Here is a 27,986-nt window from a genome sequence, read left to right as displayed (position 1 = left end):
CACTTCTGGGGCCCAAGGGAGAGGGAAAGAGCCCCCCTCCGGGGCCAGCTCCGGTGGCAAGAGGCTCTGGCCGGACAGGTGACAGGGGCTCACATTTAAAAACACCAACCAAAAAAAAAAAAAAATCTAACACTTAAAATGAGGTAGGTTTGGGTGCAGAAGCTCCTTGTGTCTGTCGGGGGGCCCTCGCCGCAGGCGCCTCCTCCCGCGCCGCCGCGCTCCGGGGTCTCGTCCACACGCACAAACAAAAAGAGATCAAAGGAACCGAGCGAGCTCTGGCCGCCGCGGCGCGACGGGGCAGAGCCCGGATTGTCGAGCTCAAGGAGTCTGTGTTACCTTGGTAATTAGCGAGCAAATATTATTAGTTTTGTTTCTAAAAAAAAAAAAAAAAAAAAAAAATAATAAAAATAATCCATGGCCGGCTCCGAACTCGCTCCGGCTTTGCTGGGACCGCTCTGCTCCCCCATGGCTCCCCCACGAGGGAGGCGGGCGGTGGTGGTGGTGGTGGTGGGGTGTCTCGCTGGACACCCCCCCCTTCCTCGCAGGACGAAGCAAAGAAAACCCTGAGTTGCCAGTTCGTCCGTCCGTCCGTCCCGCCCAGGCAGGGCCGGCGGCTCCGCAGCGGCCGCCCTCCCCACCGGAGCCTCCGTGCCCCGGCCGCCGCCGCCTGCCCGGCCGCCCTGGCGCCTCCCGCAGCCCCAGCGGGTCTCGGCGAGGTCCCCGCGGTGGGGGCCGTGGCCTCCAGCCCCTTTTCCCAGCTAGTTCATCCACTTTCGGCAGTTCCAGGCTCCACAGTGGCAGGGGATCTTGTGCTGATCATCCTCGAAGTCGAACTGGTAGTCGTAGGTGAGCTGGGGGAGAGCGGGGAGTCACCCTCAGTGTGGAGCCCGGTCCCACCGCCCCCGGCCCCCCCCCAGCTGCCCCCTGCACCCCCGCCTGACCTCCTCCCCCTTGGGGATGCGCCGGCTGGAGATGATGATGATCTTGTCCTCCTTGTCGAAGGTCACGACTTCGGCCACGCAGTTCGGGGCACACGAGTGGTTGATGTACCTGGGGGCGGGGGGCAGAGAGGGGTGGGGGTCAGCACCGACCCAAGGGGAGGGAGAGGCAGACCGTCACTGCTCTCTCTGGGGGGGTCCCACCACCCCAAAGCTCCCCCCCCCAGCACTCACCTAGCCGGGCCCCCCGTCAGCGTGGCGTCAATGACGTGCTCGTTGTTGATGCGGAACATGTAGATGCCACGGTTCTGGGGGAGGAGGGGGCAGAAGAAAGTGTCAGCGGCCACATTAAGCCCCCCCCCCCCCCCCCCAAGCTCCCAACATCACGTGCCAGGGCCCCACCTGCTCCTCGTAGATCTTCTCCCGGCGGTTCGCCACCTCGTTGCGGATGATGGTGCCGATGTACTCAATGACCATGGTGTGCTTCTCGATGTCCTTGGCCGCATAAAGACCCAGCCCCTGGATGCGGGACCGCGCCAGGTAGACGTTGTTCTTCCACTCCGTCTTCAGGCGCCGGTACTGGGAGGACTTGGAGTGCACGAACTGTTTGCTGTAGGGTGTGTTGGTCTCACCCGTGAACGTGCTCTGATAGGCCTTGGACATGCTTGTGCTGTTCAGGGTGTGGGGCCTGCCGGGGGCAAGAGGGGGTCAGAGCCGGGGGATCCCCAGGGATCCCAGCTCTCCTAGTGGATCCCAGCCCTGCTTACCGCTTGTAGTGGGTGAGGATCTTGGGCTCGGAGCGGGCGCAGCCGGTAGGGTTGATCATCAGCGGCAGCTCCATCAGCGGATGGCGCCCGTAGCGGAACAGGTAGTTCTGGCAGCTCTCGACGCCGGGCAGCTGCCGAGGAGGGAGTGGAGGGGCCGTGGGTTGAGCGGCAGCACCACGGGGCCCTGCCAGGACAGCCACTGGCCGCTTTCCCAACGGGGCCGACCGCTGGTGCAGAGAGGAGCCTCCCCCTCCCCAGGACCTACCGATTCGGCGATGCGCAGCACCGCGTGCACTGTGAGGCCAAAGAGCTCCTCGCCCTTCAGGTACTCAGGGAAGAGTCGCAGCATGTCGGCTTCCTTCCTCATCATCGCCACCGGCTCGATGATCCGGTTCCAGACGGCTGCCGAGAGAAGGGAGAGCTGGAGCTGGGGACCTGCTGCAAGCTGCCAAGCCACCCCCCCCAGCGTGGACCCCCCCCCAGCTCAAGCCACCCTGGAACCTCCCATCGCCCAATCCTCCCCGTTCTGGTGCGGCTCAGACGTCAGCAGGACAGGGGATGGAGGAAGGCAGTGGTCCGGCGCCCTCAGTTCCCAATTGCGCCTTACCTTGTGGCGAGGAATCAGAAAAGACCAGATCCTCCAGGCCCTGCTCGATGACTTGCACGACAAACTCAGGGCGGCCGTTGTTCTCACAGATGGTGCAGCGGTAGCAGCAGCGGCGGTTGTTGGTCCGCAGGCTCCAGTAGATGCGCGTGGCCTCGTAGCCCACGGGGTAGAGGGCCGTGACACTGTGGAAGTCAGCCATCTGGTGCGGCAGGAGCTGCCCGATGGCGTGGAAGACCAACCCACCCACGCGGAACATGTGGAGCCGCTCGCCGCGCTGGATGATGCTGGCGATTTGCTTCACCTCGTCCCGTTCGATGTAGACGCGTCGGAAGACGGTGAAGCTGCTCAGCTCCTGCTCGCAGGGGCCCTTCAGCTTGTGCAAGGGGCACAGCATGGTCTTGTCCTTGAAGAACATGCACTTGGCGCGGATGGCGCAGGCGAAGTGGTAGACACTGGGGCAGCGGATGCGATTGCAGCTGTTGGTGGCGCCGGTTTTCTGGCATAGGGAGCACTTGGTGAGCAGGCCGCGGTGCAGGGCCACCTCCACGTTGATCAAGGCCCCTCCCTGCGTCTCGTAGACCTCCGTGGACCAGAGAGCGCAGTTCAGGTGGACCCAGAGATCAAGGTCGAGGTTTAGCAGGCGGGCCGGCCCATCCGTTGCCCCGTCGCCCTCCTCGTGGCAGAAGCAGCATTTGCGCAGGTCCCGCGGCACCTTTTCGGGGCGCAGGGTGGTGCCCAGCTTGTCGATGAACTCTGCGATCTCCTTGTCACCATCCCGCTTGGCCCCCCCTTTCTGGATGGTGACGAGGAAGCGCAGCCGTTTCCACCTCACCCCTTTCCACTTCTTCAGCCGGGGTCGTGCTTCGTCCCCGTCCTCTGGCGGCCGCGAGCGTGGCTTGAAGCGGTGCGGCGAGTGGGGGGCCGCGGCCCCTTCCTCCTGGGGGGCTGGCGAGGGGGCTGGCGGCAGGGGTGACGAGGGGGCTGGGACTGCCTCGTGGGCCACCTCGGGGTCAGGGACCCTGGCAGCCTCAGCAGGGCTGGATGGGGAGGGGACAGACGGGGACAGCGGGGGCGAGGGCTCCTGCGGCATGACGGAGAGCTGCCGCACGTCCAGGTTGGAGACGTTGTTGACGTAGCAGTGGTGCAGGGTCTTCTCGGGTGCAGGGCTCTCCTGAGGCATGGGGAGCGGAGCGCGGGTCAGAGCATCTCAGGGATGGGGAACCCCAACCTCCCCGCGCATCATGGTGAGGGGTCCTTGACGCTGCAGGGATGCCATGGCACCCCACCGCACTCCCAGCCCGGCAAGGCCCCCCCCCGACTCCTTCCCCGCAGTCCTGGGAGTCTCGGCACCACTCCACAGGGAGACCTGGCCCCTCAGGAAACCCCCCGCCCCACCTGGAAATCACGAGGGGACCTACATGGACCCTCACGCACTTCTACGTAGTCACACTTGGTCCCAAAGGGCCCCCTCCTGCCCCCCCCACAATAGCCAGAGCCTTACAGGTACCCCAATACCCCTCTCCCAGGGTCGCAGCCTGCTGAGAGTCTGGCGCCCTGCTGACCTGTCTGAGCAGCGTCAGGAGATCCAGCTCGCCCTTGAGGCTATACCCCGGCAGCACTGCGTCAAACTGCTTCAGCCACTCGGAGCTGCTGTCCGGCACCTTCCCACCCAGCGCCGCCTTCTCCTTACCACCGAGCACCCCTGCAAGAGAGAGACACGGCCTGTCACGGGGAGCCCGGCCTGGGGACATGGGGGAGCCCAGGGGAACAAGGCAGACACTCACCAGTCATATCTGTCTCCAACTTCTTGGCCTCAACCACAGCCGCTCGCATGGGGCCATCCGGGAACAGCACCTCGTAGGAGCTGGGGATCTTCACGCTCAGCAGCTCGGCCATGGCCACCATCACCCCATTAAGGTTCTGGGCAAGAAGAGGACAGGATGGGCCCTGGATGCCACTGCACAGGATCACCGCTGGAACCCCAAGGGTCTCGCCTTCCCCTCATCCCCTCGCTCACCTTAGCGGCTGCTGCAGACACTGTCAGCATGACGGAGACCTCGCTGCTCTTGCCCTTCTCCCACGGGGCGCCTGGGCCCGCTGCCCCCACCTTCCCGGGGGGGGCCCCGAAGGGCTCCATGGCCTCGTAGGGCTTCGTGTCAGGGAACACTGGCATGGGGAGAGGGGGAGGTCAGAGCTGCACAGACTCAGTCTCACCGACAGCCACCCATGAGCCCACCCAGCCACCCTGGGCCCCTGCAGAAATGCCGCTGGGAATCCATCACCTTGTGTGGGACAGAAACTGGGGTGCAGCAACAGGGACAGAGCACCCAGCACCGACAGGAAACTCTCAGGGAGTGGCTGGGGGACCCTCAGTAACAGGCCAGTCCCAAGACACGGGGCCGCGCTCAGGGCTCTGCTGCCCAGCTGCAGACCCCTTCCCCTCAGCCCACACGCCCCAAGGACCCTTTCCCTGCACCACGCCCAACACCCCACCCCGTCCTGTCCAGTACTTACTGCACAGACCCCTTCCCACCCGATTTACACACCACACAGACCCCCTCCCTGCCCCACCTTACCCCTGCCAAGTCTGTACATCCCACAGACCTCCTCCTGCCTGGCCTGTGTGCCCCACCGACCCCCTCCTGCCCAGTCCACGTGTACCGCAGCCCCCTCCTGCCCCGCCTTGCCCCTGCCTGGTCCATACGTCCCCCCAGCACGGCCCAGCCCACCTGGGATACTGGCCCGGGGGATGATGGGGATGATGGGGGACAGCACGCGTTCCTCCAGCTCTGGCTTGGCCTCACTGAGCAGGGGGAAGCGGAGCAGCTCCTCGCCCAGCACGCTCTCGGGGGACGAGGCAGGGACAATGCTGTCAGGGGAGTCACTCTCGTCGTCACTCTCCATCCTGCAAGGAACGAGGTGTCATGGGCCGTGGGGGGGCTGGCGTCACCCATGGGGGGAGATCGCCACTGCCGATGGCTCACCTGACGTCCTCGGTCTGGTTGTGCGGCGGGGTGGGCAGAGCTGCCAGCAGGTCCAGGCTCTTCACCTCGACGGCCGGTGTGTCTGCACGGAGAAGGGACAAGTGTCACGGGGGGGGTGACATGCGGCAGCAGGGACTCTGTGCCACCCTTGTGCCAGCCACACTCACCTTTCTGGCTGTGGGGCTCGCGGGCCGGGTCAGCATCCTTGGGCTGCTCGCCCAGCTCCTCAGGGGCCGTGACACCATTCACCATCTTCTGCTGCACGGAGGGGGGTGGCGTGGGGGGCAGCGAGGAGGGCGGTGTGGGCGGGTTGCTGAGGTTGTTCTGGCAGGGGGAGACAGCAGGGTGAGCATGGCAGGGTGGCCCAGGACCCCCTGGATGGGGAGGGGGTTCTGGGGGCAGGGGAGAAGAGGGGCACAACCTCCCCTCACCTTAGTGAGCAGCTGGGAGTAATAGTCGGGCATGCTGTCGAGTACAGCGCTGCCGAAGGCACCCCGCAGTTGGCTCTTCCCGTTGATGGGGCTGCTGCCGAAGGGTGCGAAGAGGCTGAAGTTGGCTGTGATAGTCGGTTCCGTCAGCGGCAGCAGCGACAGCTCCTGGGGACAGAGCAGTGAGTAGGGGACGGGGATGGAAGGCAGCACCCCGCCACGTCCCCAGCTCGCGGCCACACCTGTTTCAGCTGCTTCATGAGCGCCTCGCCGGGGCGCAGCCCCTCGTCCTTCCGCAGCTTCTTGCGGGACGCTGGGACCCGCTCGTTGCCCTTCTGCACCCGCTTGGGCTTGGTGGCCGCTGGCTTCCTGGCGATGGAGGGGTCCTGGGGAAAGAGAGGGGAGCAGGAGCTGTGCCGAGCGTGGCCCTGCAGCCGTTGCCTCCCGTCCCACCCTGCGGCGCCCTGCTCACCTCCCGGCCCAGCAGCACCGGCTGCGGCCGCAGCTCTGTCACGGCACCCCGGCTCTCCGCGTGCCCATTGAGCTCACCCGGGCTCTGTGCCGAGAGCTGCACGTTCTTGGCCCGCAGCAGCTTCTGCAGCAGGAGATGCCCGGCCTCGGAGCGGCTGCCCGACGCCAGCAGGCTGTTGGCTTGGCCAGCCCCGGGATCCCCATTGGCCTCCGGCTTCGCTGCCTCCTCTCCGTCCAGCTCACACTGTGCCACCGCCGCCTCCTCCTTCGGCTCTTGCTTCACCAACACCTGCGTAGGTTTGCCCGCTGTGGGGGGCCCCTCTGGCACAGCACCATTGATACGGGTATCGCCAGGGCCTGCTGGGTCTGCATCGGGTGCCTCGGGGTCCCAGGGGCCACGTCCCAGGTCAGGGAGGGTGCCACTCGGTGTGGGCATCGCTCCCTGCTCCACCGGTGCTGCGGGGCTGGGGGCAGAGGCCGGGACCCCTGGCGACATCTTCTTTGGCTCTTGGGGGCTCTGCTCAGGGCTAGCCAGGTGCTGGGGTGCGCAGCCCAGGGGCGAGGGGGCCGGCGGCGTCGGGAGCCGGACAAGGCCCTGCTGGGGGCCGCGGGCAGCCAGGGCTGCTTGCACCAGCTCAGCCAGGGGCTGCTGCGGGGGCTGCCCCGGCAGTGCGCGCCCCTGCTCCGTGGCGAGGCCGGCCTGCGCCTCTGCCTGGGCACCTGGCCGCGGCTGGAAGAGGGGCCCCAGTGGGCGAGGGGCCTGGCGGGCCACAGGGGCTGGGGAACCGTGGTCCGGGGCCTGCCCGGGGAAGGGGCCGGGGGGCCGGAGTGCCTGGCTCTGCTGCAGCAGGCTCTGATGGTGCCGCTGCACCAGGAGGGCCTGGAGCTGCTGCTGCTGCTGGGGCGTCAGGTGCCGCAGCTGTGGGTTCTTGGCCAGGACACCCTGGAGCTGTGCCCGGATCTGGCCCATCACCGGCCCCGGCACCTGCCCCAGGAGACCCGGGGGGAGCGTGGCTGTGCCTGGCGACGGCACCGCCGGCCCTGCTTTGTGCTGCCCGGGGCTCTGGAGCCGTGGGGGCTGCGGCTGGCCCTGTAGTGAGCCTGGCGGCCCCTTGCCTGGCTGCTCCGGCGGCCGCGCCATGCCCTGCGCCTGGCCTGCCCCGCAGCCCAGTGGCGGCTCCACCACCCCGGAGGCATCCCCGTGCTGCTGGGACAGCTCAGGGCAGGTGGCCCCGGGGCTCTGCAATGGAGGGGCGAGCAGGGTGCCTGGCTGCACCGGGGCTGCCCGCAGCGCCGACTGTGAGCCCAGGACGCCTGGCTGCGGTGAGGCCAAGAGGAGCTGCTCAGCCTGGTGCTTGGGGGCTGAGGGCTCTGGGCCGCCCAGCCCCGGGGGGTTGAGGGCTCCCTGCTGCTCCTGGAGGCCCCCATGCAGTTGCCCCCCGCTCTCGCTGCCCTCAGCCGGCAGGGCACTGCCATCCGCCCCTCCAGGCAGGTCCTTGGCAGCCAGGACTGCTGGGGCCGGCTGCATTCCCTGACTCAGGTGCAGCACAGAGGGGACTTGGCCCACTGCCCCGTGCTGCGGAAAGTGCTGGATTGGGGGCTGCCCCTGGCCCAGCCCCAGGAGGCCTGGCTGGGCAGCCGCCGAGTTCTGCTGCTGTTGCTGCTGCTGTGGGGCCAGCAGCGCCCGCGACTGCCCCAGCTGCTGGGACAGCACGAGCCGGTGGCCCAGCATCCCTGGAGTCTGCGGCGTCAGCTGGGGTGAGCCCAGCACCCGCTGCTGGTGGGGGGCCAAGAGAACCTGGCGCTGGGGTGGGGGGTGGCCCAGCACCGCCTGGTGCTGCAGCCCCGGTGCCTGCGTATGGCCCAGCAAGCCCGGCTGCTGCTGGGGCGAGAGCTGCTGCACCAGCAGGCTCTGCTGGTTGCCCATCAACCCTGGCTGCTTTGGCACCATGGGCTGCCCCACCGCACCCGGCTGTGGGGCCGGTGCCGGCTGCTGCTGCCCCACCACGGCTGTCGGCTGCATCGAGCCTTGGCCCATGACGCCAGGCTGCTGCATCGAGCCTTGGCCCATGACGCCGGGCTGCTGCATCGATGTCTGCGCCACAACGCCGGGCTGTTGCATCAAGCCTTGGCCCATGACACCGGGCTGCTGCATCGAGGCTTGTCCCATCATGCCTGGCTGCTGCATTGACGTCTGCGCCATGACAGTCTGCTGCTGCATCGATGTCTGTGCCATAACGCCTGGCTGTTGCACTGAAGGCTGTCCCATGACACCTGGCTGCTGCATCGGTGTCTGCGCCATGATGCCTGGCTGCTGCATTGACGTCTGTGCGATGATGCTCTGTGGCTGCATCGAGGTCTGTCCCATGACAGCAACGCCTGGTTGCTGCATCGACGCCTGTCCCATGACGCCCTGTTGCTGCATCGACGCTTGTCCCATCGCACCCGGCTGCTGCACAGATGCCTGTGCCATGACACCCTGTTGCTGCATTGACGCCTGTCCCATGACACCCGGTTGCTGCATTGACGCCTGTCCCATGACACCCGGTTGCTGCATTGACGCCTGTCCCATGACACCCTGTTGCTGCATCGACGCCTGTGCCATCGTGCCTGGCTGCTGCTGCAGCGACACCTGTCCCAGCATGTTCTGCTGTTGCAGTTTCTGGGCCAGCTGCATCCTCTGGAGCTGTCTCTCCTGCATCAGGCGGCTGTCGGTGGCCAGCCCACGGAGCGCGGGGTTCCCAGCGAAGAAGGCATTGGACGTGCCAGGCACCGGGGTGTTCCCCATGGCTTGCTGGCCCATGAAGGACAGGCCCTGCTGCACGGCCATGGACACGCCGCCCTGGGGTAGGCGCAGCCCCCCTGGCTGCCCTGGTTGCTGGCCGAGGCCCTGCGCACCCACCACAGCCCCCGCCGGCTGCTGGACGCCATGTGCTGAGAGCAGCTGCCCGGGGAGCTTGGACATGAGGCGGGGGCTCTGCGAGGGGCTCAGGGCCATGACAGCTGAGGCCTGGTGCTGGTGCTGCTGCTGCTTGTTGCGGTACTCAGCCATGAGGTTGGTGTGCTCCTTCTGCTGCTTCCGCACCTGCCAGGGACAGCAAGCTGTTAGTGCCGGGGACGGCGCATTTCACAGAATCATGGAATGGTTTGGGCTGGAAGGGACCTCAAAGCCCATCTAGTTCTGACCCCTCCACCATGGGCAGGGACACCCCCCACTAGCCCAGGTTGCCCAAAGCCCCATCCAACCTGGCCTTGAACACTGCCAGGGAGCCAGGGGCAGCCACAGCTTCTCTGGGCAACCTGTGCCAGGGCCTCAGCACCCTCACAGGGAAAGATTTCTTCCCAATATCTAACCGAAATATACTCTCTTTTAGCCTAAACCCATTACCCCTTGTCCTGTCACTACACTCCCTGATGAACAGCCCCTCCCCATCTTTCCTCTAGCCCCTTCAGGTACCGGAAGACCACAGTTAGGTCTCCCCGCAGCCTTCTCTTCTCCAGGTTGAACAAGCCCAACTCTCTCAGCCTGTCCTCATAGCAGAGGTGCTCCAGCCCTCTGATCAACTTCGTGCCCTCCTCTAGACTCACTCCGACAGCTCCGTGCCTGTCTTATGTTTGCGCCGGGGACGGGGAGCCCACCTGCATGCAGGGTCCTACCTGGTCCAGCTGCTTCTGGATTTTGCTCTGCTGTTCCGTCACCAACTTCAGCTTCTCAGCATCGGCCTCAGGGAACTCCCGCCCAGCTTTCTTGGCGGTGCGCTGCTTGGCACAGAGGGCCTTGCGCGACTTGCGGTGCGCCCCAATCTGCTCCTCCAGCACCTTCAGCTGCATCTGCAGGAGCTGCTGCGTGTGGAAGAGCCACTCCTCATATTGCCGCTGGTCGGCCTCGTCTGTGGGAGCAGGGAGAAGGCTCAGATCAGCAGGGACCCTGGCTCTGGAGCGAGCCTGGCCACAGCCCTGCTCAGCCCAGCGTGCACAGGCAGGATGAGACCTGGCATCCCCCGCCGCCTCGGTACTCACTGATGACGCCCTGTGCGAAGGTGGGTGGGTTGGGGCGAGCCTGAGTCGGGTCGGTGCCACTCCGCTCCTGGCAGAGAGGGGAGCGCTGGGGACACGCGCCACGCTGTGCCCCCTCCTCAGTGCCCCCCCGTCCCCCCTCTACAGCCTCTGGCTCCCTGGGGGACCACGAACCCACCGACCAAAGCGGCTCCTGCCCAGCAGGGACCCAAGCCCCAAGCCAGAGAGCCCCAAGGGAACCCCCGCTCCCCTCCCCAGACACCCCGCTCACCTGCCCGCTCCCTGCCAACAAGTGATTCTGCATCTCGGAGACAGCCGGGCCCCCCGAGAGCCGCTGGGCCAGCAGGGAAACCTGTTGCCTTTGTGGGGGACACGCAGAGATGAGGGCTGAGCTGGGGCCGAGGCGCCCTGCCCACCCCAGGCCATGCCCTGCTGCCTGCCATGCCCCTTACCTGTTCATGCCGGGGGCCACCCCAATGCTGCCCTGAGCCATCACCTTCTTGATGCCCTTCAGCGCCACCATCTTGGCTTTGGCAATGGGGTCCATGATGTCCTCAGCTGCAAACTTGTCCAGGTCTGCCAAGAGAGTTGGTGGACAGTGCCGCAGCACGTTTGGTCCTATGCCACACCCCACATCCCCCCCCCCCCCCAAAAAGGGCCCCATGCCCCCCCCAACAACTGCCCGCAGCCCCTACCTGTGTCTGGGAAGAAGCTGTTGGCCAACTGCTGTTGCATGACAAGCTGGGGGGGCTTCAGGCCCAGGGTGGGTGGTTGCACCCCAGCCATCGGCTTCTGCACCATCACCTGCTGCTGGCTCTGCTGCGGCTGCGCCAAGGCTACCTGCACACCATGGGGGGCTGCCAGGACATGGGGCTGCCCGGGGGCCATGCCCACGTGGGGGGCCAGTGCTGGGCCTTGCTGGGGCGTACCAATCCTGGGGGGCTGAGGTGGCATCAACGGTGGCCTGGCCACCAGCCCCAGCTGGAGGGGGGGCTGCGGAGCACCCAGGCGGGGGGGCTGCCCCTCAGGGGGTTGCCCAGCCACTGCCGTGTGCAGCATGGGGTGTCCCGGAGCCGGGAGGTGTGGGGGGCCGCGGGGCAGGTGGGCTGACATCTGCTGCTTCTTTTGCAGCTCCTTTTTCTCATGCTCCAGCAGGTCCTCGATGAGCAGGGGCAGCTCACTGGCCACCAGCGAGCTCTCCATCTTGTCCAAGTCATCAGCCGGTGAGTGCCGGGTGCTGCCCAGGCCCAGGGCTCCACCATCCAGCTCGAACTTCTCCAACAAGGGGTTGCTCTGGCTGCCCAGCTGGGCAGGGGCCAGCCCACGGCCGGGGCCAGCGTAAGGGTCCTTTTCTGGCACGGGGACGCTGGCGTGGCTGCTATTAGCAAAGTGAGTCAAGGCGAGGCGAGCTGGGCCAGCCCCGGGGCTCAGGAGAGTCTGACTGGATTTGAGGCTCAGCCCCAGCGAGGCAGAGATCTTATCTGCACCCTGCAGGGCCTCCGACTTGATGGGGACTGGGATCCGCTCAGGACCGCTGGTGGTGAACTGGCAGGGAGAGGTCTTCAGGCAGCCGTCCTCCAGCTTGGGTTTGACATCAGTGGGCAGCAAACCTGCCTTCACCTCCATACCCTGCGCCTTAAAAGCCGGGTCAGGTGCCAGCGCAGTGCCTGTCGGGCACGGAGTGGGTCCCAAGCCCACCCCGGGCACCAGCCCATCCTTGGGCACCTCCTGGTCCTCTGCGGATGGGGCTGTGGCTTTGCTGTCCCCGGGATCAGGGAGCTTCAAGCTGGGCATCGGCGGCTCCGTCTTGAGCTGGGCTTCGCGCTCAGCTTTCTCGTTGGCCGACTCAACCAGGCGAAGGTGCTCATTGAAAATGTCCTTCTTGTCGCCAGTGTCCAGCTCGGGGTCCGTATAGGCCAGCAGGTCGAACTCATCGCCATTCAGCAGGTCGTCAAGGTGGGGGTCTGCCGTCTCCAGGCTGTCCAGGTTGTCCAAATCATCGTCCCCTTTAGCCACATCCGGATCAAGGCTCAGGTTGGCCAAATCGTCGTCATCTTCCAGGTCCTTGTGGGAGCCAAAGTCATCGTCCAAATCAGGCTCCACCGGCACCTCACAGGGCAGACGTCCCCCCTCCAGGCTCAGGTGGCTCTTCCCTGGGGCCGGAGCTGGCACGGGGTCCGGTGCAGGGCCATCCTTGGGACCCTCCGGGCGGAGAGCAGAACCAGAGGACAGCGGGCGTGGGGGGACATGCTGTAGCTCCAGGCTGGGGGCCGGCAGCGGTGGGGGGGCGGCCACTTTGGCGTGAGGCTGGTGGTGATTGTTGCTCATCTCGGCTCCCTGTGGGGAGGCGGGCGGCAGTGGCACCGGCATCTTCTGGGGCTGCAACGCTGGGACGGGGAGCGCCTGCATGGGCATGATGGGGGTGCAGAGAGCCTGGGGGGTGCCCTCCTCCCCAGGCAGGAAAAAGCGGGGCCGGGGTGCCTGGGGGGCAAAGGGGGGGCCCACAACGCCCCCGGGTCCCTTCTGCACATTGTGCCGCAGCTCGATGAAGGGGGCACCCAGGGTGGCAGGCGAGGAGGACACCGTCTCAGTGGGCGCCTGCAGGCGGGTGCCCAGGCTGCCCACGGGGGTGCTGGCAGCCGGTGGGGCGAAGCGGGAGGTGACGGGGAGCCGCAGCGCCGCGGCTGCCTGTTGCTGCTGCTGCTGCTGCTGCCAGAGGTGCTGCTGTGGGGATGGTGCCGGGAAGACTCCGCGAGGATAGAAGGCCTGGGGGGGTCCCACCGCCACCCTGCAAGACACCGCGGTGTCAGAACCGGCTTGGCACTGCCACAACCCTGGCGGGACAGGGGTGTCCCAGTCCCCTCGGGACCACACCAGCCACCCAGCAAAACCACAGCCGCTCTGTGCCTCCGGGGTGACCCCCGCAAGCAGGAGCTGGGGGGTACCAGGGTGAAACCCCACTTGTTTCTAACCAGCTGCGGCAAGCCCGGTGCCCTGCTGCTGGGCACTCACCTCCCGTTGATGTCCAGGGCGGATGGCGTCGCTGCCGGCGGGGGCCGGGAGAGCCGCTCATCCTGCGCAAATGCTGCCTGCACCATGACAGAGCTGGGCAGCTTCCCGGCACCGGCTGCAGTAGCTAGTGTCCCGAGAAGAGCCTTGTCCTGGAAAAGGAGGGAAGGACGCGCCGTCACCCCTTCCATCCAACCCCAACCTCCCAGCAGAGCCGTTCCCCCGAGCCCTCCTACCTGTGCTGGCTGGTAGGGGGCCATGCCCCGGCTCAGCTCGAAGGTCTGGCTGCCACCCTCAGGGGCCCAGCCCGCCGGCGAGGAGGTGGCAGCTGCTGCCGCGCTCTCCTTCTCCTGCCGCAAGCTGTTGCGTTGGATCTGCTGGCGGATCAGCAGCTCACGGAGCCGCTGGCGCTGGGAGGAACCGAGCATTAGGACTGAGAGCACAGACACGGGAGCGAAACCAGTGCCTCCCAGGACCCAGGTACAAACTGCGCAGAGACCTTTTTGGCTATGACCAACTACGCCCCCCCAGCCCCGGGTGCCTGTGCCCCCTCCACACCTCTGGGGAAGGAGCTGCGAGCAAAGCTGGGCTCTTCAACCCCACCTCCAATCACAGAGGTCCTGGTTCCTCCCTCATGTCCCCTCTCGAACCCGGACGGACGCAGCCCGACAGTCGGCAAGCCCTCACCTGCCGCTGCTTCTCCAGCTCCGACTGGCTCATAGTGCCGAGGGCCCCGTCCTGGCCACCGGACAGCTCTGCCAAATCCCGGTTTGGGGGTGCCGAGAGTCCCGCGGTTGCCTCCTCCCTCTTGTCAGCCGGCGGCCCCAGCGCAGCTCGGGGCAGGAAGGCAACTGAGGCATCCTGCTGCTGCGGGGTGGCTGGGGGCTGCTGCGGCAGCACCGAGGGCGGACGGAGGGGCGAGAGGCTGTAGGTCTCAGCAGCTGCAGCACCCGGTCCCAGCGGGCTGCTAGCTTGGTGGAAGCCAGGGGACGAGGCGTAGGCTGAGCTCTGGGGCTTGCTGGGGGCATAATGGCTGTTGATCCCGTGGGGCTGGTGGGACGGGGAGCCCTTGAGCGGCTCTGAGACGGCCGGGGGGAAGGTGAAGCGCATAGGGGGCTGACCGCCTGGGAAGACACTGGCGCCGGGGGAGCGTGCGAAGGGGGGTTGCTGCCCACCCGCCGCCTTGGCGTGGGGCTCGCCTGCCGGGGTGCCCCCGAAGCCCCCGCCAGCTGCCGGGCTGTGCGAGAGTGGCACCGACTTGAACCCCGGCTCTGGCAATTGGGGCCGGGGGGGCTTGTGCAGGGGGGTGAAGGGGTCCCGGGACTGGGGCCGGGAGGGCGGCTGGGAGTAAGGATCTGGGGATTGGAAGCGGGGGGTGACGGGGGACTGACAGAAGGCTTCGTTGGAGAGCGGCCGGGGCGTGAGGGGCGACTGGGAGCTGGACTGGGACTGGGGGCTGGCGGGGACACGCGAAAAGGGCTCCGAGGGCACGGAGCGGGGCGGGAGAGCACAGCAGCCCTCGGGGGGCTGCGGCCGGGGCGTCAGTGGGGGCTGTGAGTAGGGGTCCGGGTAGGGCGACTGGCGGTAGAGATCGGGGTGGCCGGGGGGCGAGGGGGCCAGGGGATGGGGGTCGGGGGGGCGGTGTCCCAGCCCCGGGCTCTGCGGTTCTACCTGAGAGACCCGTGGGGTCATGGGGGCTTTGAAGACGTCAGCTGCCTTCAGCTCCGCAGCAGAGAGGTGGGGGACGCCCGGGGAGTCCCCGTAGCCCACAGCAGGGGAATAGCCGGGTGAGCAGACCCCCAAACTCCCCCCTTCCTCCTTCTTTACCTCCAGGCCCTTCTTCTGCTCCCCAAAAGGTAGAGGCGAGAGCAGAGGCTCAGGGGGCCGGGCCCCAGGGCTCCCTGGCACCGAGAGGTTGTCCAAGGACGGGCACCGGGGCTTCAGGAAGGGGTCGGGGGTGCCAGGCTGGTGCCGGGGGGTGCCAGGTGGCGTGGGGTGGAAGTCGGGGGGCTGGGAGCCGGGGACAGCACGGGGGCCAGTGAGGGGCTGGGGCTGGCCAGGGAAGGGCTGGAAGGCAGCACCTGCCGTGGGGCTCTGGCCCAGGGGCGAGGGAAAGCGGGGCTCCAGCGCATAGGTGGGCGCCGTGCCGTAGGGATCGTGCGAAGGCACTTGGGCGGGGGACTGGGGCGGGAGCTTGAGGAAGAGCTCACTGGGTGACTCCGGCCCCCCTCCAGCACCCGCTGGGGGCTTCAGAAAGCCCTCGCCTGTGGCGGGGGGGCTGCCGATGTAGACGGGCTGTGCCCCTGGCGGCACCGGGATCCGCAGGTGCAGCGAGGGCCTCTCCGGCTTGCGCAGTCCCTCCCCTTTGGTCTGCTTGTTGATCTGGCTCTCGGCCTGCTGCAGAGAGAGCCCGGCCGTCAGGGGACCCACGTCTGCCCTCCCAGCGGGCTGGGAAAGGGGCCAAGGGAGGCAGGGAGTGGGCACACCATGTCCCCCAGGGCTGGGCCAGGGCCGCCGGGCACCTCCGCGCTCCAGCACATACCTTCTGCACCTTGTTGATGCGATGAGCCGCCCGGTTATCTTTGGCCTTTTGCTAACAAAAACACGAAGCCAGCTGACTCGCAGCCCCGGTGCCCAGGCCCCCCACCCCAGCGACGCCCCGGCACTCACCAAATAGGGAGCTTTGTCTGTGGCGGGGACTTTCCTCCAGAGCTTCATGATCTGTTTGCAGCGGCTCGACCAGTCTGGGAGTCCAGTAGGAGCAGACAAAGACGAGAAAAGCAACGTTAGCCCGTGCTCGACAATCCCACCCAGGCCCTCGGTGGGTGATTGTCCCCCTTCACACGAGGTGATGGCGCCGAGCCCAGGAGCTGGTGCCAAGCCCCGTCACCGTCACCGCAAGGAGCACTTCAGTCCCACAGCCAAGCCCTGCGCTGGGGCGGATGGCATCTCTTCTGCATACAAGGACCACAAGTGCTACACCACACCCAGCTCCCACCCGCCCTCACCCCGGGACAGGGCAGCTGCAGCCCCCCCAGAGCCCTACCTGGATAATCTTGCTTGAGATTGGGGAAGTTCATGTTGGCATAGAGGACAGGTGAGATAGTGGAGAGCTCGCCCAGCTCTTCATCCTTCTCCCAGCGCTGCAGGCTGCGCTGGTTGTAGGACAGCCCGTCACCCTCACCCTCCGTCGTGGGTGTCGTGGGTGTCGAGGGGGTGGTGGCGGCCGAGCTGCTGGCCCAGGGGCTCTCGGGCTCACAGTGGTCTGGGCTGAAGAAGCCGCTCCGCTCCCTGCACAGGGGAGAGCATGTCACAGACCAGCAGGGTGTGAGAAAGGAAGGAAAAAAAAAAAAAAAAAAAGGGGGGGGGGTCCCACAACACCCTGGGGTTCACTCCTTCCAAGGCCAATCCCAGCTCCCCGCATACCTGTTATCGAGGAACGGGGACTGGCAAACACCCGAATACGACTCCAAGGAGACGGCTCCAGAGAGCGAGCCCAGGGAAATACTCCCTGTGAGGGAAGGGAGAGGGGTCACAGGGAGGGCAGAGCTGGCGCTCAAGCCTCTGCCCGCCCTGGGAGCCCCCTCAGACAATACAAGATCCCCTGCGTACACCCCCAAAAAGCTTCCCATGTTCATCCCCAGAGAAACGGGGAAGACCCAAGTGTGAGCCCTCCTGTACCACAGGCACTGCTGCTATTCAAACAGCTCAGCCCCACCGAGGACACAGCGCAGTCAGTCAGCGAGTCCTGCCTTTCTCCCCCACCCACCAGGACTTCACCCCACAATCACCACGGCTCGGCTCGGTGCCGTGCTGCCTCCACCCACCCTGCCCCGGCAGCTGGAGATCTCCTTGCAGGAATGGCCGCTGCGCCCGGCTGGGGTCCTGCCCTGCACCACCGGCCTCCATCCCCGTGGCCACGCAGTTCAGGGGCTGCTCCCCGCGCTCTGCCGAGCCCAGCACGTCCTTGAAGAGCTGCTGGACGTCTTTGCTCTCCATCTTGGGCAACTCTACAGGGGAAAAAGGAAGAGCTCAGCCATCACGGGCAGCACGCGGTGCAAATCTCATACTGACAGGAGGTGAGGAAGAAACCTGGGGGTCCTGGCCCTGGAACCTCCCTCACTTCAGCTGACGAGGGCGGGCATGGGGAGGGCTCACCTTCCGTGGGGATCTTGTCGAGGTCAGAGCTCAGCGCACCCTCACCCGGTGTGGCTGGTTTCTCGGTGTCCCCGGGGTCCGGGGAATCCTTTGGCTCATCGGCCCCTGCGAAGAGGAATCAGGAGGTGCCCTCAGCCCCTGGGACCCCCCAGCGCCCCCCAGCCCCCCCATGGTCCCCCAGGGCCGTGCAGTCCGCCGCACCACGCGGGGGCGCTCCAGGCGCCAATCGATGGTCACCAGTGCCGGGAGGTCACTCGGGTAAACCATAGAGTTTGCCCCGCACCCTGCCTAGAGCATACTCCTCAACCATAGAGCAGTTCCGTCTCTATGGTGGCAGGCGCTCTAGGCCCCACGGAGGACTCTGCTTTCAGCCTGTCACGCACAACTCGGCGGCCCACGGGCACGGGGGTCCCCGGGGCTCACCCAGGTCCTCGGCCTTTGCGTCGTCCTTGCCGTCATCGTCAGGAGCGGCGGCGCTGCCGTCGGTGCTGTCGTCCCCTGTGGGGCACCAGGCCTCAGCGGGGCCAGGCCGCCTGGGGGGGGGGGGCCCCACACCAGAACCCCCCAAAGCCAGAACCCCCCAACGCCCCCCCGGGTCCCTCCCTACGCTCCTCGGCGTCGACAGCGGCCCCCAACAGCCCTCAGCACCCTCCGACAACCCGCAGCGTCCATAGCGGCTCCCAACAACCCAGGGACCCGCCCCACAACCTCGGGGCCGGTGGCTGGGATTTCGGCTCCCAGGCCGGATCCTGGCTGCACTCACCTCGGGGGTGTGTGGGGGTGTCCCTCCTGTCGGGGGGGGCACCCTGCAGTGCTCCGGCCAGGTTGGGGTCCCCCTTGGGTCGTGGGGCACCCTGGGCCAGGGAGGGGCGGGCAGCCCCGTCCCCCACGCCGCCCGCCGCCAGCAGCGCCTTCCGGCTCAGGTCCATCAGCGCCTTCCCAAAAAACGCCTCCTGCCAAAGGGGAAGCTGCCGTCAGCACCGCAGAGGCCATTGGAGTGTCCCCCCTCTGTCCATGCCCACCCCGGCCACCCCCAGGGCCTCCCCCATCCATCCCACCTGCAGGTAGGGGGGGAACATGTCCTCCAACTTGCTCTTCTTCCTTCCCCGGCGCTTCTTCTTCTCGTCCCCCTCTGCTGAGCCCAGGTCCAGGCCACCCTCGGCCGGGAGGTCACCCGGAGCCCCTGCAACAGCCGCCCCATTAACACCTCCCCCACAAAAAAGTTTGGGGCTGTTCCCACGCCACGGGAAGGGCTCAGGCACAGCACTGTCACAGCACTGCAGCGCGCACCCTGCGGGTCGCCCCCCTCCGTCCCCAGGGGGACAGGGGAGGGAAGGGGCACTGCCAGGCCTCACCATCCTCCGGGTGACCCTCGGCACTCAGCCCCTCGCGCCCCACTTCAGCCAGCACCGCCGCGACCTTCTTAAGGCGGGTGTGGGACTTGCGCTGCCGCACCATGAAGCCACCGATGCCTGATGAGCAGAGGAAGAGGAGGTGTGGGGGGGTGTGTCACAGCGGAGCTGGGGGGGACAGGGCAGAGCTGGTGCTCGGGGGTGGCCCGGGGTGGCACTCACCAGGCCGGTACGGCTTGCGCTTCCTCTTCTTGCACTCCTCCGGGTCCTCCAGCCCCTTCCCAGAGTCCACGTCAGCCCCGATGTCGCGGTCGGGGCTCGCCGGAGCCTCCAGCTTGATCTCGCACTCCATGTGCTCGACACCCACTGCCAGGGAGGACATGTTAGTGGGGTCCCCCACACAGCGTCCCCCCCAGCTCATCCACCAGGAAAAGGCACCTTCGGCTTTGAGCAGCTCATCGGCATCCAGGTCACCATCCTTCTTGTCATCGGGGCCCAGGGGGTCCCCCCCCTCCAGCCCCCCGTCCCCGTTCAGGGTGCCCAGCCGGCCCTTGCGCTGCCGCCGCTTGTGCAGGGGCGACAGGGAGAGGTTGCGCAGCACCGCCATCCCTGTCTCTGTCAGCCACACGCCCTCAAAGCGGAAATACTGGGGCTCTGTGGGGACAAAAGCCAGCGCTGGGGACAAAAGCCAGCACCGGGTCTGCAGCCAGCACCAGGCACAGCACCGGGAAGGCTGCGGCACAGACCCCGGCGACGACTGTGGCACTGCACGCACCTGGCTCCTTAGCTTTGACCAAGGCGATCTCTGGGGGAGGCGCGGGCACTGCAGAGGGAAAGGCAGACAGGGAGGTGAACCCCCATATCCCCTAAAATTCCCCCAAATCCCATGAGCTCCCCCACACCCCAGGTGCTCACCGGCTGGCTTGACCACATAGGGCTGGCAGGCGCTGCAGTCGAAGCCTTCATCCGCGGCCTGCTCCACCTCCTCCTCCGTGAAGAGGCTGTCGCACGCCGCATGGAGCCACCTGCGGGCAGCGCGGACCTGTCACGCACCCCGGCCCAGCCCACCCCACCCCGTAGGGAACCCAAGCACGAAGACCCCCCCGCCCCCGGGCGCACGCGCACGCTGTGGGGGAGCAGTGCTCACCGATCGCAGTGCCGGCACTGGATGAGCAGGTCGTCCTCCACATACTTCTCGCGGCAGAAGGGGCAGACGACCAGGCTGGCGCAGGGCGCGCAATGAGTGTAGTTGTTCTGCCACTCACAGTGGAAGCCGGGGGAAGCCGCCCCGCACTGCACGCAGCACACGCACCTGGGGGGAACAAAGGGTCAGCACCAGCCCCAAGGCCCCCCCCTCCTCCCCCAGCGCTCCCCTCGTGCCCCCACACGCACCACTTGCACTTCCAGCCACCCTTGGGCACGGTCTGCAGAGGGGGGTCCAGGCAGTACGTGTGGTAGCTGATGTCGCAGTCGTCGCAGAGCAGGAGCCGGGAGGGGTCAGAGGCTTTGCCGCACACCTCGCAGACGATGCATTCCACGCAGCGCCAGCCCTTCAGCAGCATCACCTTCGTGATCTGGGGACAGGGCGGGGGGGGTGGCTGCATGAGCCTTCGGCATGGCCACAGGGGTCCCTGGGCTCGGCGTGGCCGCGGGGGACACCTCAGAGCATGGCACAACCACGGGGACATGCTGGGCACAACCTGGTGTGCGTCCCCCAAGAGACAGCCCAGCCATGCAGATCCCCGAGGGGCAAAGCACGGTCCTGCCCACCTGGCATGGGGCCGGGGGTCCCACCCCCCCCCTCACCTTGCTGTTGACACAGTATGGGTGGTAGCACTGGGAGCACTGGGAGCAGGCAAGGAGGTGCCCCTCGGCCCCACGCCCGAAGCTGCCACACACCACGCACATGTCCTAGGAGAGAGAGGCCGTGAGAGGAGCTGGGAGGGGGACAGACAGGAGTCTGTCCTGTCCCATCCATCTGTCCATCCCACAGCGCCTCCGTTACGGTTACCTGCATGAGCACAAACTTGTCAGTGTTGGAGAAGAGGACAACTGTGTTCTGCATCGTGTCGTCATCATCCTCGTCGTCCTCCTTGCTGGGTGAGCTCTCCACGTCGGCGAGCTGGGGGTAGAAGAAGGGGCTCAGCACCGAGGACCCCCCACTCTCTGTACAGTCCTGGGGGGGGCACCAGCCACAGCCTGATGCCGAACTGCTGGGCATGGGAACACACACAGGCAGCAGAGCCCCTGTCTGCCTGCAAGCCAGCCCCTCCCTGGGAGGCGCCTCCACACCAGCCCTATACTCGTGGGGTGAAACCCCCAGACCCACAACACAGCCCCAAGTGGTCGCTTCCCCCCACCCCAGGACCCCAACTCCCCCAACACCACCCCAAGGGCTCCCAAGTCTCTCCCAGAAACTGGGATGGTGGGGAAGGAGATGGGGAGTGGACACTTGGCTCTCAGCCCTGCCACCTAACAGCTTGGGGACCCCCCAGCCCCCCCCCACTCCCCCAACCCAGCCTTACTGCTAGGGTGTCAACAGATGAGGTGGTCGACTTCAGGCGTGCACGGCCCCGGCCCCGGCCCCCGTGGGACCCACCTCGGGGGCGCCTCCGCCCAGGGAAGCTGCTGCTGCGACCCTACGGCCAAGGGGAGAGGGCGGTTACAGCAACCCTGGGGGGCCCGGCTGGACCCCCGCCACACATCCTGGCTGGGGCAGGGGCAGCAGAGGGGCATGGCCCCCATCCCACCCCTTCACGCGCTCAGCCCTCGCCTACTCGCCGCAGGGGCGGCCCAGGGAGGGGGGCATGGCCCCAGCAGGGCGGTGAGGGTGCGTCCCCCCCAAGATTGAGGCTGGCAGAGAACCCCCAATACCTGCTTGACACGGGAACGCCCCGGGGAGCTGCGCCGTCGATTCTTGTCCCCATCCCCCTTGGCGGCCGGCTCGAAGAGCAGCGAGTCATCGGTCTCAGCACCCAGCGGCAGCGACCCGGTGTCCTCCTTCTGCAGGCTGGCGTCGGCCGAGGCCGGTCCCAGCTCAAGGAACAGCGAGCCCCCACCCTCAGGGTCCGGGGAGCCCAGCAGCGGCTCCGAGCCGGGGAAACTGCTGCTCGTGTCCCCCTGGCTCAGGTTGGAGATCTCGTTGAGGATGTCGGGCCGGGGGCGCAGGGCGGGGGGCTCGGGGCCCCCCTCATCTCCGCGGCCCAGCAGCTTCTCCCTGGCAGAGCACACCTCCATGGGGGTCTCGGGGCCCAGCTCCTCTGGCTCCAGGAGCAAGGGGGACCCCTTAGCTTCAAGGTCCCCCCCAGTCCGGCCTTCCTCCAATGCATCCTCCTCACTCAGCGGTGGGGAGCTCCCACTGGTGCCCTCCCGCTCCAGCCTCGGCGCCTCTTCCTCCTCCTCTTCCTCCTCCTCAGGCAGGCCGGGGAAGGGTCCCGGCTCTGGGGCTGGGCTGGTATTGGGGCCGTCTCCAGGAGGGCTGGCTGGTGACTCCCCCTCACCACCGGTCGTCTCCATCTCCTCATCCTCAGGGGGCTCAGCGGGGGCCGGGGTGCAGGCAGGGGAGCCCAGGGGGGGTGGTGGGGAGCCAGGGGGCTCAGTGTCCATGGCAGTACTGGGGCTGCCGGGGGGCTCAGGCAGGACTGGGGTGGGCGGCTCGGGCACCTCGTCCTCCTTGGCATCGAGTAAGGGGTCTGGGGGTTGGGTGGGCGAGACGGCACAGAGATCTGGGGGGCGGAGAGAGGGAGAGGAAGGTGACTCCGTAGCCCCCAGCAGAGACAACTCCACAACCCTGCTCTGTCCCCAGACCCACCTGGGGGAGCTGGGGGTGGGGGTGCCGTCTCAGGGGGCAGCAAGGGCTCCGGCTCCAGCTCCATCTCCTCTTCGTGGGGCACCTCTGGGGCCAGGGCTGGTGCTTCCTCTGCCACAGCCACCTCGGGGAGAAGACCTGCAGGATGGGGCCGTGGGTGAGGGGGGCCATGGGGGTCCCCCCTCACCCCTGTGCCACCCAGCCTGGGGCTGAGAGGCAGTAAGCGTCACCTCAGCCTGTCCTAGAGACCTCCCCAGCCCCCCGTGTACCCCCAGAATGGGGCATCAAAGCAGGAAATCGGGGTCAACAGGCTGAGGGCCACACAACAGCAACACTGGGGGAGGACCCAGGCGCATGACCCCCACACCCGTGGGAGACAATGTGGGGGAAAGGGGATACACCCAGAGGTCTCCTATTTACCTGGTGGCTTGGGCTCCTCCTCAGGGGGCAGCTCGCTGGGGAGCAGCTCGTCAGGGGGCAGCTCGTCAGGGGGAGGTTCTTCAGGGGGCAGCTCGTCAGGGGGAGGTTCTTCAGGGGGCAGCTCGTCAGGGGGAGGTTCTTCGGGGGGAGACTTGTCAAGGGGTGGCTCATCAGGGGGCAGCTCATTGGGGGGCGATTTGTCGGGGGGCAGATCATCAGGGGGTGACTTCTCAAGTGGTGGTTTATTGGGGGGCAGCTCGTTGAGGGGAGGTACGTCGGGGGGTAGGTCGTCAAGGGGGGGTTCACTGGGGGGGAGCTCCTTGAGGGGGGGTCTGTCAAGGGGCAGCTCGTCAAGGGATGGTGTCTCAAGGTGCAGCTCATCAGGGGGTGGCTCGTCAGGAGGCAGCACCAGAAGAGGGGGCTCCTCAGGGGGCTGCATGAGAGGAGGGGGCTCCTCGGGGGGCAGTTCATCGGGGGGCACCTCACTGGGGGGCACCTCCACAGGGGTCAGCTCACCGGGAGGAGACCCACCATCACCCAAGGGTGACTCCTTGTGGTCCCCCCCCGGCTGCGTCTCCTCATCGCACCCCGCAGGCTCCGGCTCAGGTGGAGGGACGGGCACATCAGCCGGTTCGCTGCGGTTGGGGGACACCAACCTGGATAGGGGAAACGGGTGAGGGGAGTGGGGCTCAGGCCACCCCCTCCCTGGGGCTGTGGCACCCATCCTCCCACTCACAAAGGGGGCACCCAGCCCATCACCCCCCAAACCAGTGTCCCCCCCATCCCCACTCACGTCTGGGTGGGCGCGTCTGGCTGTGGCGTGTGTGCCGGCGCTCCACAGGCAGCCTCTGCGGCGCGGCGCTGCTGGCAGCCCTCGCACACCGAGTAGCTCCGGTACCACTGGCAGCCGGGGTCAAGCCCTGCCGGGCGCCGGCCACAGTCAGAGCAGACCCGGCAGTTCTGGGGGAGAGGCGGAGGCGTGTCAGGGGCGAGCAGGGAGGCTAGGCACCCCCGTACCCCCTCAGCGAGAGCGGGATGCACCTTGCACTTCCAGGAGTCGGCGGGGAGACCCTCGATGGCCGGCTCCATGCAGAAGGTGTGGTAGCCCTTATCGCAAGCCTCGCAGACCAACATCATGGAGTCCTCACCAGGCTGCCTGCGGGAGCACGGGCAGGGGTGAGGGCTGCGTTCCCCTCCCGTGCACCCCTCGTTGTCCCCCCCCACCACAGGAGTGCGGGCTCACCTGCAGGTTTGGCATACTTTGCACTCGGGGCACTGCCAGCCCGAGCGCTTGCGGGGCGTCAGGGTGATGTCCAGGCAGGCCCCGTGGTAGTGCTGCCCGCAGCTGGTGCAGAAAACCAGGTCCCGCAGGTCGCCCGGCCTGTCGCACACTGAGCACCGGGCGTCCTCTGGATGAGGGACACACACACACTGTCAGAGCCACCCCTTCACCGGGCTCTACCCCCCAGGACCCCCTCCTCAGGATGGGAGGGGACCCAGCACCCAGGGCTGGCAGCCCCAGCCCGCACGCACCCATCTGCATGGCCTCGGCCACGTGCTCGGGACAGAGGAGCCGGAGGGTCTTCATGGACTGGAAGCAGCCGCTGGCAGCGGCGCAGGGGAAGTGGTAGAGGCGGGGGCAGCCGGCCGCCCGGCACGGGATGGTGGCCCCCGTCCGCCGACAGTGTTCACATTTCTGAAAGCAGAGGAGCCCGGCGGGGTCAGAGGGACACTGCCCAGGGCCGGGCCAAGCCCCCGCTGCCCCCTGCCCTCCCTGGGACCTGCTCACCTGTGAGATCCCTGAGAAAACAGCTCTGTCCACGCCAGCCAGCCCTGCCGCCTCCTGCCCCACGCCGGCAGACCAGGCCGCACACCAGCGGTGGACCCAGCAGTGCCCTGTGGGGAGGGGGGTGTCAGAGACAGGGGGGGCGTGGGGGGGTCCCGGGGCCAGGCAGAATGCCCGGGGAGGTGGGGCGGGGACCCCAGTGCCATGACCACACTCACCCGTCGACTCGAAGAGCTGCACTGGAGTCACCCGCTCAGAAAAGCCGATCTGCACCAGGCCATCGCCCACCGGCTCCAGCTCCAGGGGGGGCTGGCCAGGACCCTCGGGGGGCTCGTGCCCCGCCAGCCACTCGGGCCAGTTGGGTGCCAGCTCGAAGCGCTGCAGCTCCCGCTGCCCGTGCGGGCTCCAGTCCCCACAGTTGCAGAGGGCGCAGCGGCGAGCCAGCGTGCTGGGGGGAAGGGGGGGTTTTCAGGGACACGCGGGACCCCGCCATCAGCTCCAAGCCACCCCCCAAACCCCCCCCATCCTCACCTGCCAGCCTGGCAAGGTCCTTTCGTGTCTGTGCTCTCCGGCTCCGGCCCCGCAGAGGCTCCTTCAGGGGGTTTCAGGGGGTCCCCCTCCGCACTGCCCATCTCCTCTGAGGCCACGGCCCCATCGGCTGCTGGGAGAACAAGCATCAGCCACCGCGGTGGAGGGGGGAACAGCACCAGTTCCCCCCCAGCACCTTGCCCTGCTGCACACTCGCCTGGCACGACCGCGTCCTTCTCCTCGCTGGGAGGCTTCTGTTCATCCATCCTGCCTCCGGCGTCCCTCAGGGGAGGCCCGCGGCTGGAAGGGGGTGAGATCTGTCAGCACAGGGCTGAAGGGACCCTTTCCCAGCCCCCCTGCAGCCTTCCGTGACCCCCCCCTCCACGGGACAGGGCAGCCCCCTCTCCTGCTCCTCCCAAGGCGACTTTCCGGGGCCTCAGCCCAGCCAAAGCGTGCCTCCCTGCACGTGCCACAAATGGGTGGTGGGTTTCAGTTCCTGGGGATCCACAAGACCCCACGCCCCGCAGCGGGGCTAGTTTCCCCCACTCCCCTGTCACCCACCGGAGCCTGGGTCCCTCCCCAGGTCAGAGTGGGGACAGCACAGTGACACCCCAGGGCAGCCCACTCCCCACTGGTGAGGCTATGTGACCTCAATTAAACCAGGGGGGACACAGAGACAACCCCAGCGATAGAGCAGGGTGACCGGGGGGTCCCCCCCACCACTGCCTGTGCCTCAGTTTCTCCAAGGCCAGCACAGACCTAGCCAAGCCCCTGCAGCACCAGGGGGTCCCAGGACGGGCGCAGGGTGGGTTCACCCCCAAACGCAACCAAAGCTGGGGGGGGGGTGGCTGTGCCCCCACCCACAGCCTCATCCCCTACTGCCATTGCTTCACATGCACCCCAAACACGGGGGGGGGGCGGTGGCTCAGGCGGCGACAGGAGAAGAGGGGGGGGAAATGGTGAAGGAGACCCCAAACCTGACTGTGAGCCCCACGCCGGGGAAGGGACCTGGGCTGGGCCCGGGGCGGGGGGGTGGGCTCCATGCACTGCCGCCACCCCCCAGAGCACGGGACACCGGGGATGGGGACGCACTGGTGCGGCCCCCCGGCACCCCAAAACCCCGGCTGCCCCCCCGAGGCATCACAGGGGGGTCGGAGGGAGCCCGATCGGGGAGTGGGGCGGGGGGCGTCCCCCCAGCAAATCCCCTCCGGTTCCTCGGTAATTCCGGGGGGATTAGGGCCGCCCCGGGGCGGCTGCGCCCTCCCCGGAAGGGCCCCGGCGTGCACCGGGGACGGGGGGGGGTCAGCAGAGGGGCCTGGCCGGCCCTGCCCGCGCCCCCGGGAGGCTGAAGCACCGCGCGGGGACGCCCCCCCGCCCCGGTGACCCCGGGCCGCCCTGCCACCCCCCTCCCCGGTGCAACCGATCCCTCCGGGGGGACCGAGCCAGCCAGGCCCGGTGCCACGGCCCGCCGCGGCCTACCCAGGGACCGGCACCGGGGCCGCGGAGCGGCCGGGCCCGGCCGTACCTGCGCTCAGGCGGCGGCGCGGCAGCCCGGGCCCCGCCGGCTCCCCGGGCGGCGGGCATCGCCGGTGCCGGTAGCGGACACAATGGGAGCCGGGGACCGCGCTCCGGGCCCGGCCGCCGGGGAGGCCTGGCCGGGAGGAGGCGGTGGCGGCGGCGCGGCGGAGGCGGCGCGGCCTGGGGCCGAACGCGGGGCCTCTCCCTTCCGGGGCCGCGGGGCCCGGGCCCGAACGCGCGAGAGCCCCGGCGCGGCCGCCCCCCGCCCCCCGCCCGGCTCTTACCCCCGCGGCCGCCCTACGCCGACGGGCCTCGGGGCGCGGGGCGGACGGTGCTCCCCGGCGCGGCCATTTCCAGAGGAAAGTAGGTCCCGCCGCCCGCCCCCGCCCCGCCCCGCCCGCCCAGCCCCGTCGGGGCCGCCGCGCTGCGCCCTGGGGGCCGCGGCCGGGGGGCGCCGCGCCCGCACTACTTGGCGGCGGGGGCTCGGGCGGAGGGAGACGGTGCGCGGCGGGAGCTGCGGCCGCGGGGGGGTGTGACGGCGCGGGCCGCAGCGCACGCTGCCGGGAGGGATCCCTCCGCGACACTTAACCCCGCCGGCGCCGGGGCGGGCGGCGCGCACGTGGGCACGGCGGGGCGGCACCGGGCAACGGCGGTGGCTCCGCCCCCCCCCCCCCCCCCCGGGGGACCGGAGCGGCTCTGGTGGGGACGCGGGTGGCCGCAGGGAGGGCTCCGCGCCCGGCCTCGGTGTCACCGGGAGCAGCTGCCCTGCCCGGTCCTGGCTCCCGCGCTGTTCCCCGAACGCCCCACGGCACGCGCGTGTTGCTGAGCACGCGTGGGGCGACGCCAGGTGTCCGTGGCCTCTCCCGGTACCGGGCAGCCAGGGCCCCCCCCCTCGCCCCCCCCCTCTTCCCCCGAGCGGGGGCACCCGTGGGCCGAGCGGCCCCGCATCGAGGCGGCGGCTCTGCCCGGCTCCTCTCCCGGATCAGCCCGGGGCGTGGGGACCCCACTCGGTCACAGCCGAGGACCCCCCCAGCCCCGGAGGGATCAAGGACAGGTACGGGATGGGTGAAGGGCTCCCCCCGGCAGCCTGAGCCCCCAGACCCAGAGTGGGGGGGTCGGAGGGTGGACGGGACTCTGGGCGGTGCAACACCCCAGCGCCCACTCCCCTCTCCATCCCAGCAGCGGCCATTGGGGC

The 27,986-nt window shown here is 68.1% G+C and overlaps 1 protein-coding gene across 5 annotated transcripts; it reads right to left on the bottom strand.

Annotated features, from left to right (window-relative positions):
• Positions 1–332: 332 nt before the first annotated feature.
• On the bottom strand, positions 333–27,399 carry KMT2D (lysine methyltransferase 2D). 5 transcript variants are annotated; one of them, XM_075737531.1, is made up of 56 exons: positions 27,076–27,399; positions 25,491–25,573; positions 25,277–25,406; positions 24,964–25,193; positions 24,749–24,855; positions 24,493–24,655; positions 24,203–24,368; positions 24,001–24,115; positions 23,753–23,919; positions 23,441–23,615; positions 22,960–23,410; positions 22,543–22,677; positions 21,606–22,456; positions 21,257–21,370; positions 20,743–20,853; positions 20,538–20,642; positions 20,124–20,305; positions 19,879–20,043; positions 19,647–19,756; positions 19,507–19,554; positions 19,170–19,385; positions 18,954–19,097; positions 18,735–18,851; positions 18,438–18,562; positions 18,143–18,332; positions 17,803–17,877; positions 17,380–17,484; positions 17,049–17,231; positions 16,648–16,732; positions 16,268–16,512; positions 15,892–15,965; positions 15,764–15,814; positions 13,909–15,618; positions 13,458–13,631; positions 13,225–13,373; positions 10,908–13,000; positions 10,665–10,788; positions 10,484–10,571; positions 10,216–10,282; positions 9,853–10,085; positions 6,197–9,280; positions 5,967–6,110; positions 5,728–5,892; positions 5,464–5,620; positions 5,297–5,378; positions 5,042–5,217; positions 4,330–4,478; positions 4,097–4,232; positions 3,875–4,014; positions 2,313–3,483; positions 1,971–2,107; positions 1,706–1,836; positions 1,341–1,626; positions 1,173–1,246; positions 942–1,050; positions 333–851 (listed from the first exon to the last, which is right to left on the bottom strand). In XM_075737531.1, the coding sequence occupies exons 2-56, from the start codon at positions 25,537–25,539 to the stop codon at positions 759–761; spliced, it is 16,056 nt and encodes a 5,351-aa protein (XP_075593646.1). In that variant the 5' UTR covers positions 25,540–25,573; positions 27,076–27,399; the 3' UTR covers positions 333–758. The 5 variants fall into 5 exon arrangements, with proteins under 5 accessions (XP_075593646.1, XP_075593644.1, XP_075593645.1 ...); XM_075737529.1 differs by having other exon boundaries at positions 22,960–23,615; XM_075737530.1 differs by having other exon boundaries at positions 22,960–23,615; positions 25,277–25,403; positions 27,076–27,347.
• Between the last annotated feature and the right edge of the window lie 587 nt (positions 27,400–27,986).

The sequence above is a fragment of the Balearica regulorum genome, chromosome 29 (genome assembly GCF_011004875.1).
Source record: "Balearica regulorum gibbericeps isolate bBalReg1 chromosome 29, bBalReg1.pri, whole genome shotgun sequence".
Lineage (NCBI taxonomy): Eukaryota > Metazoa > Chordata > Aves > Gruiformes > Gruidae > Balearica > Balearica regulorum.
Note: the sequence above shows the minus strand (reverse complement) of the source record. Positions and strands in the feature narration are given on the sequence as shown.

Coding starts and splice junctions, on each gene's coding strand:
- KMT2D (XM_075737529.1), bottom strand. CDS start 25,539: ATGGATGAACAGAAGCCTCCCAGCGAGGAGAAGGACGCGGTCGTGCCA. Junction 18,333..18,437: donor TGTTCCCCCCCTACCTGCAG/GTGGGATGGATG, acceptor CCCCTTTGGCAG/GAGGCGTTTTTTGGGAAGGC. Junction 15,619..15,763: donor GCATCAACAAGGTGCAGAAG/GTATGTGCTGGA, acceptor CTCTCTCTGCAG/CAGGCCGAGAGCCAGATCAA.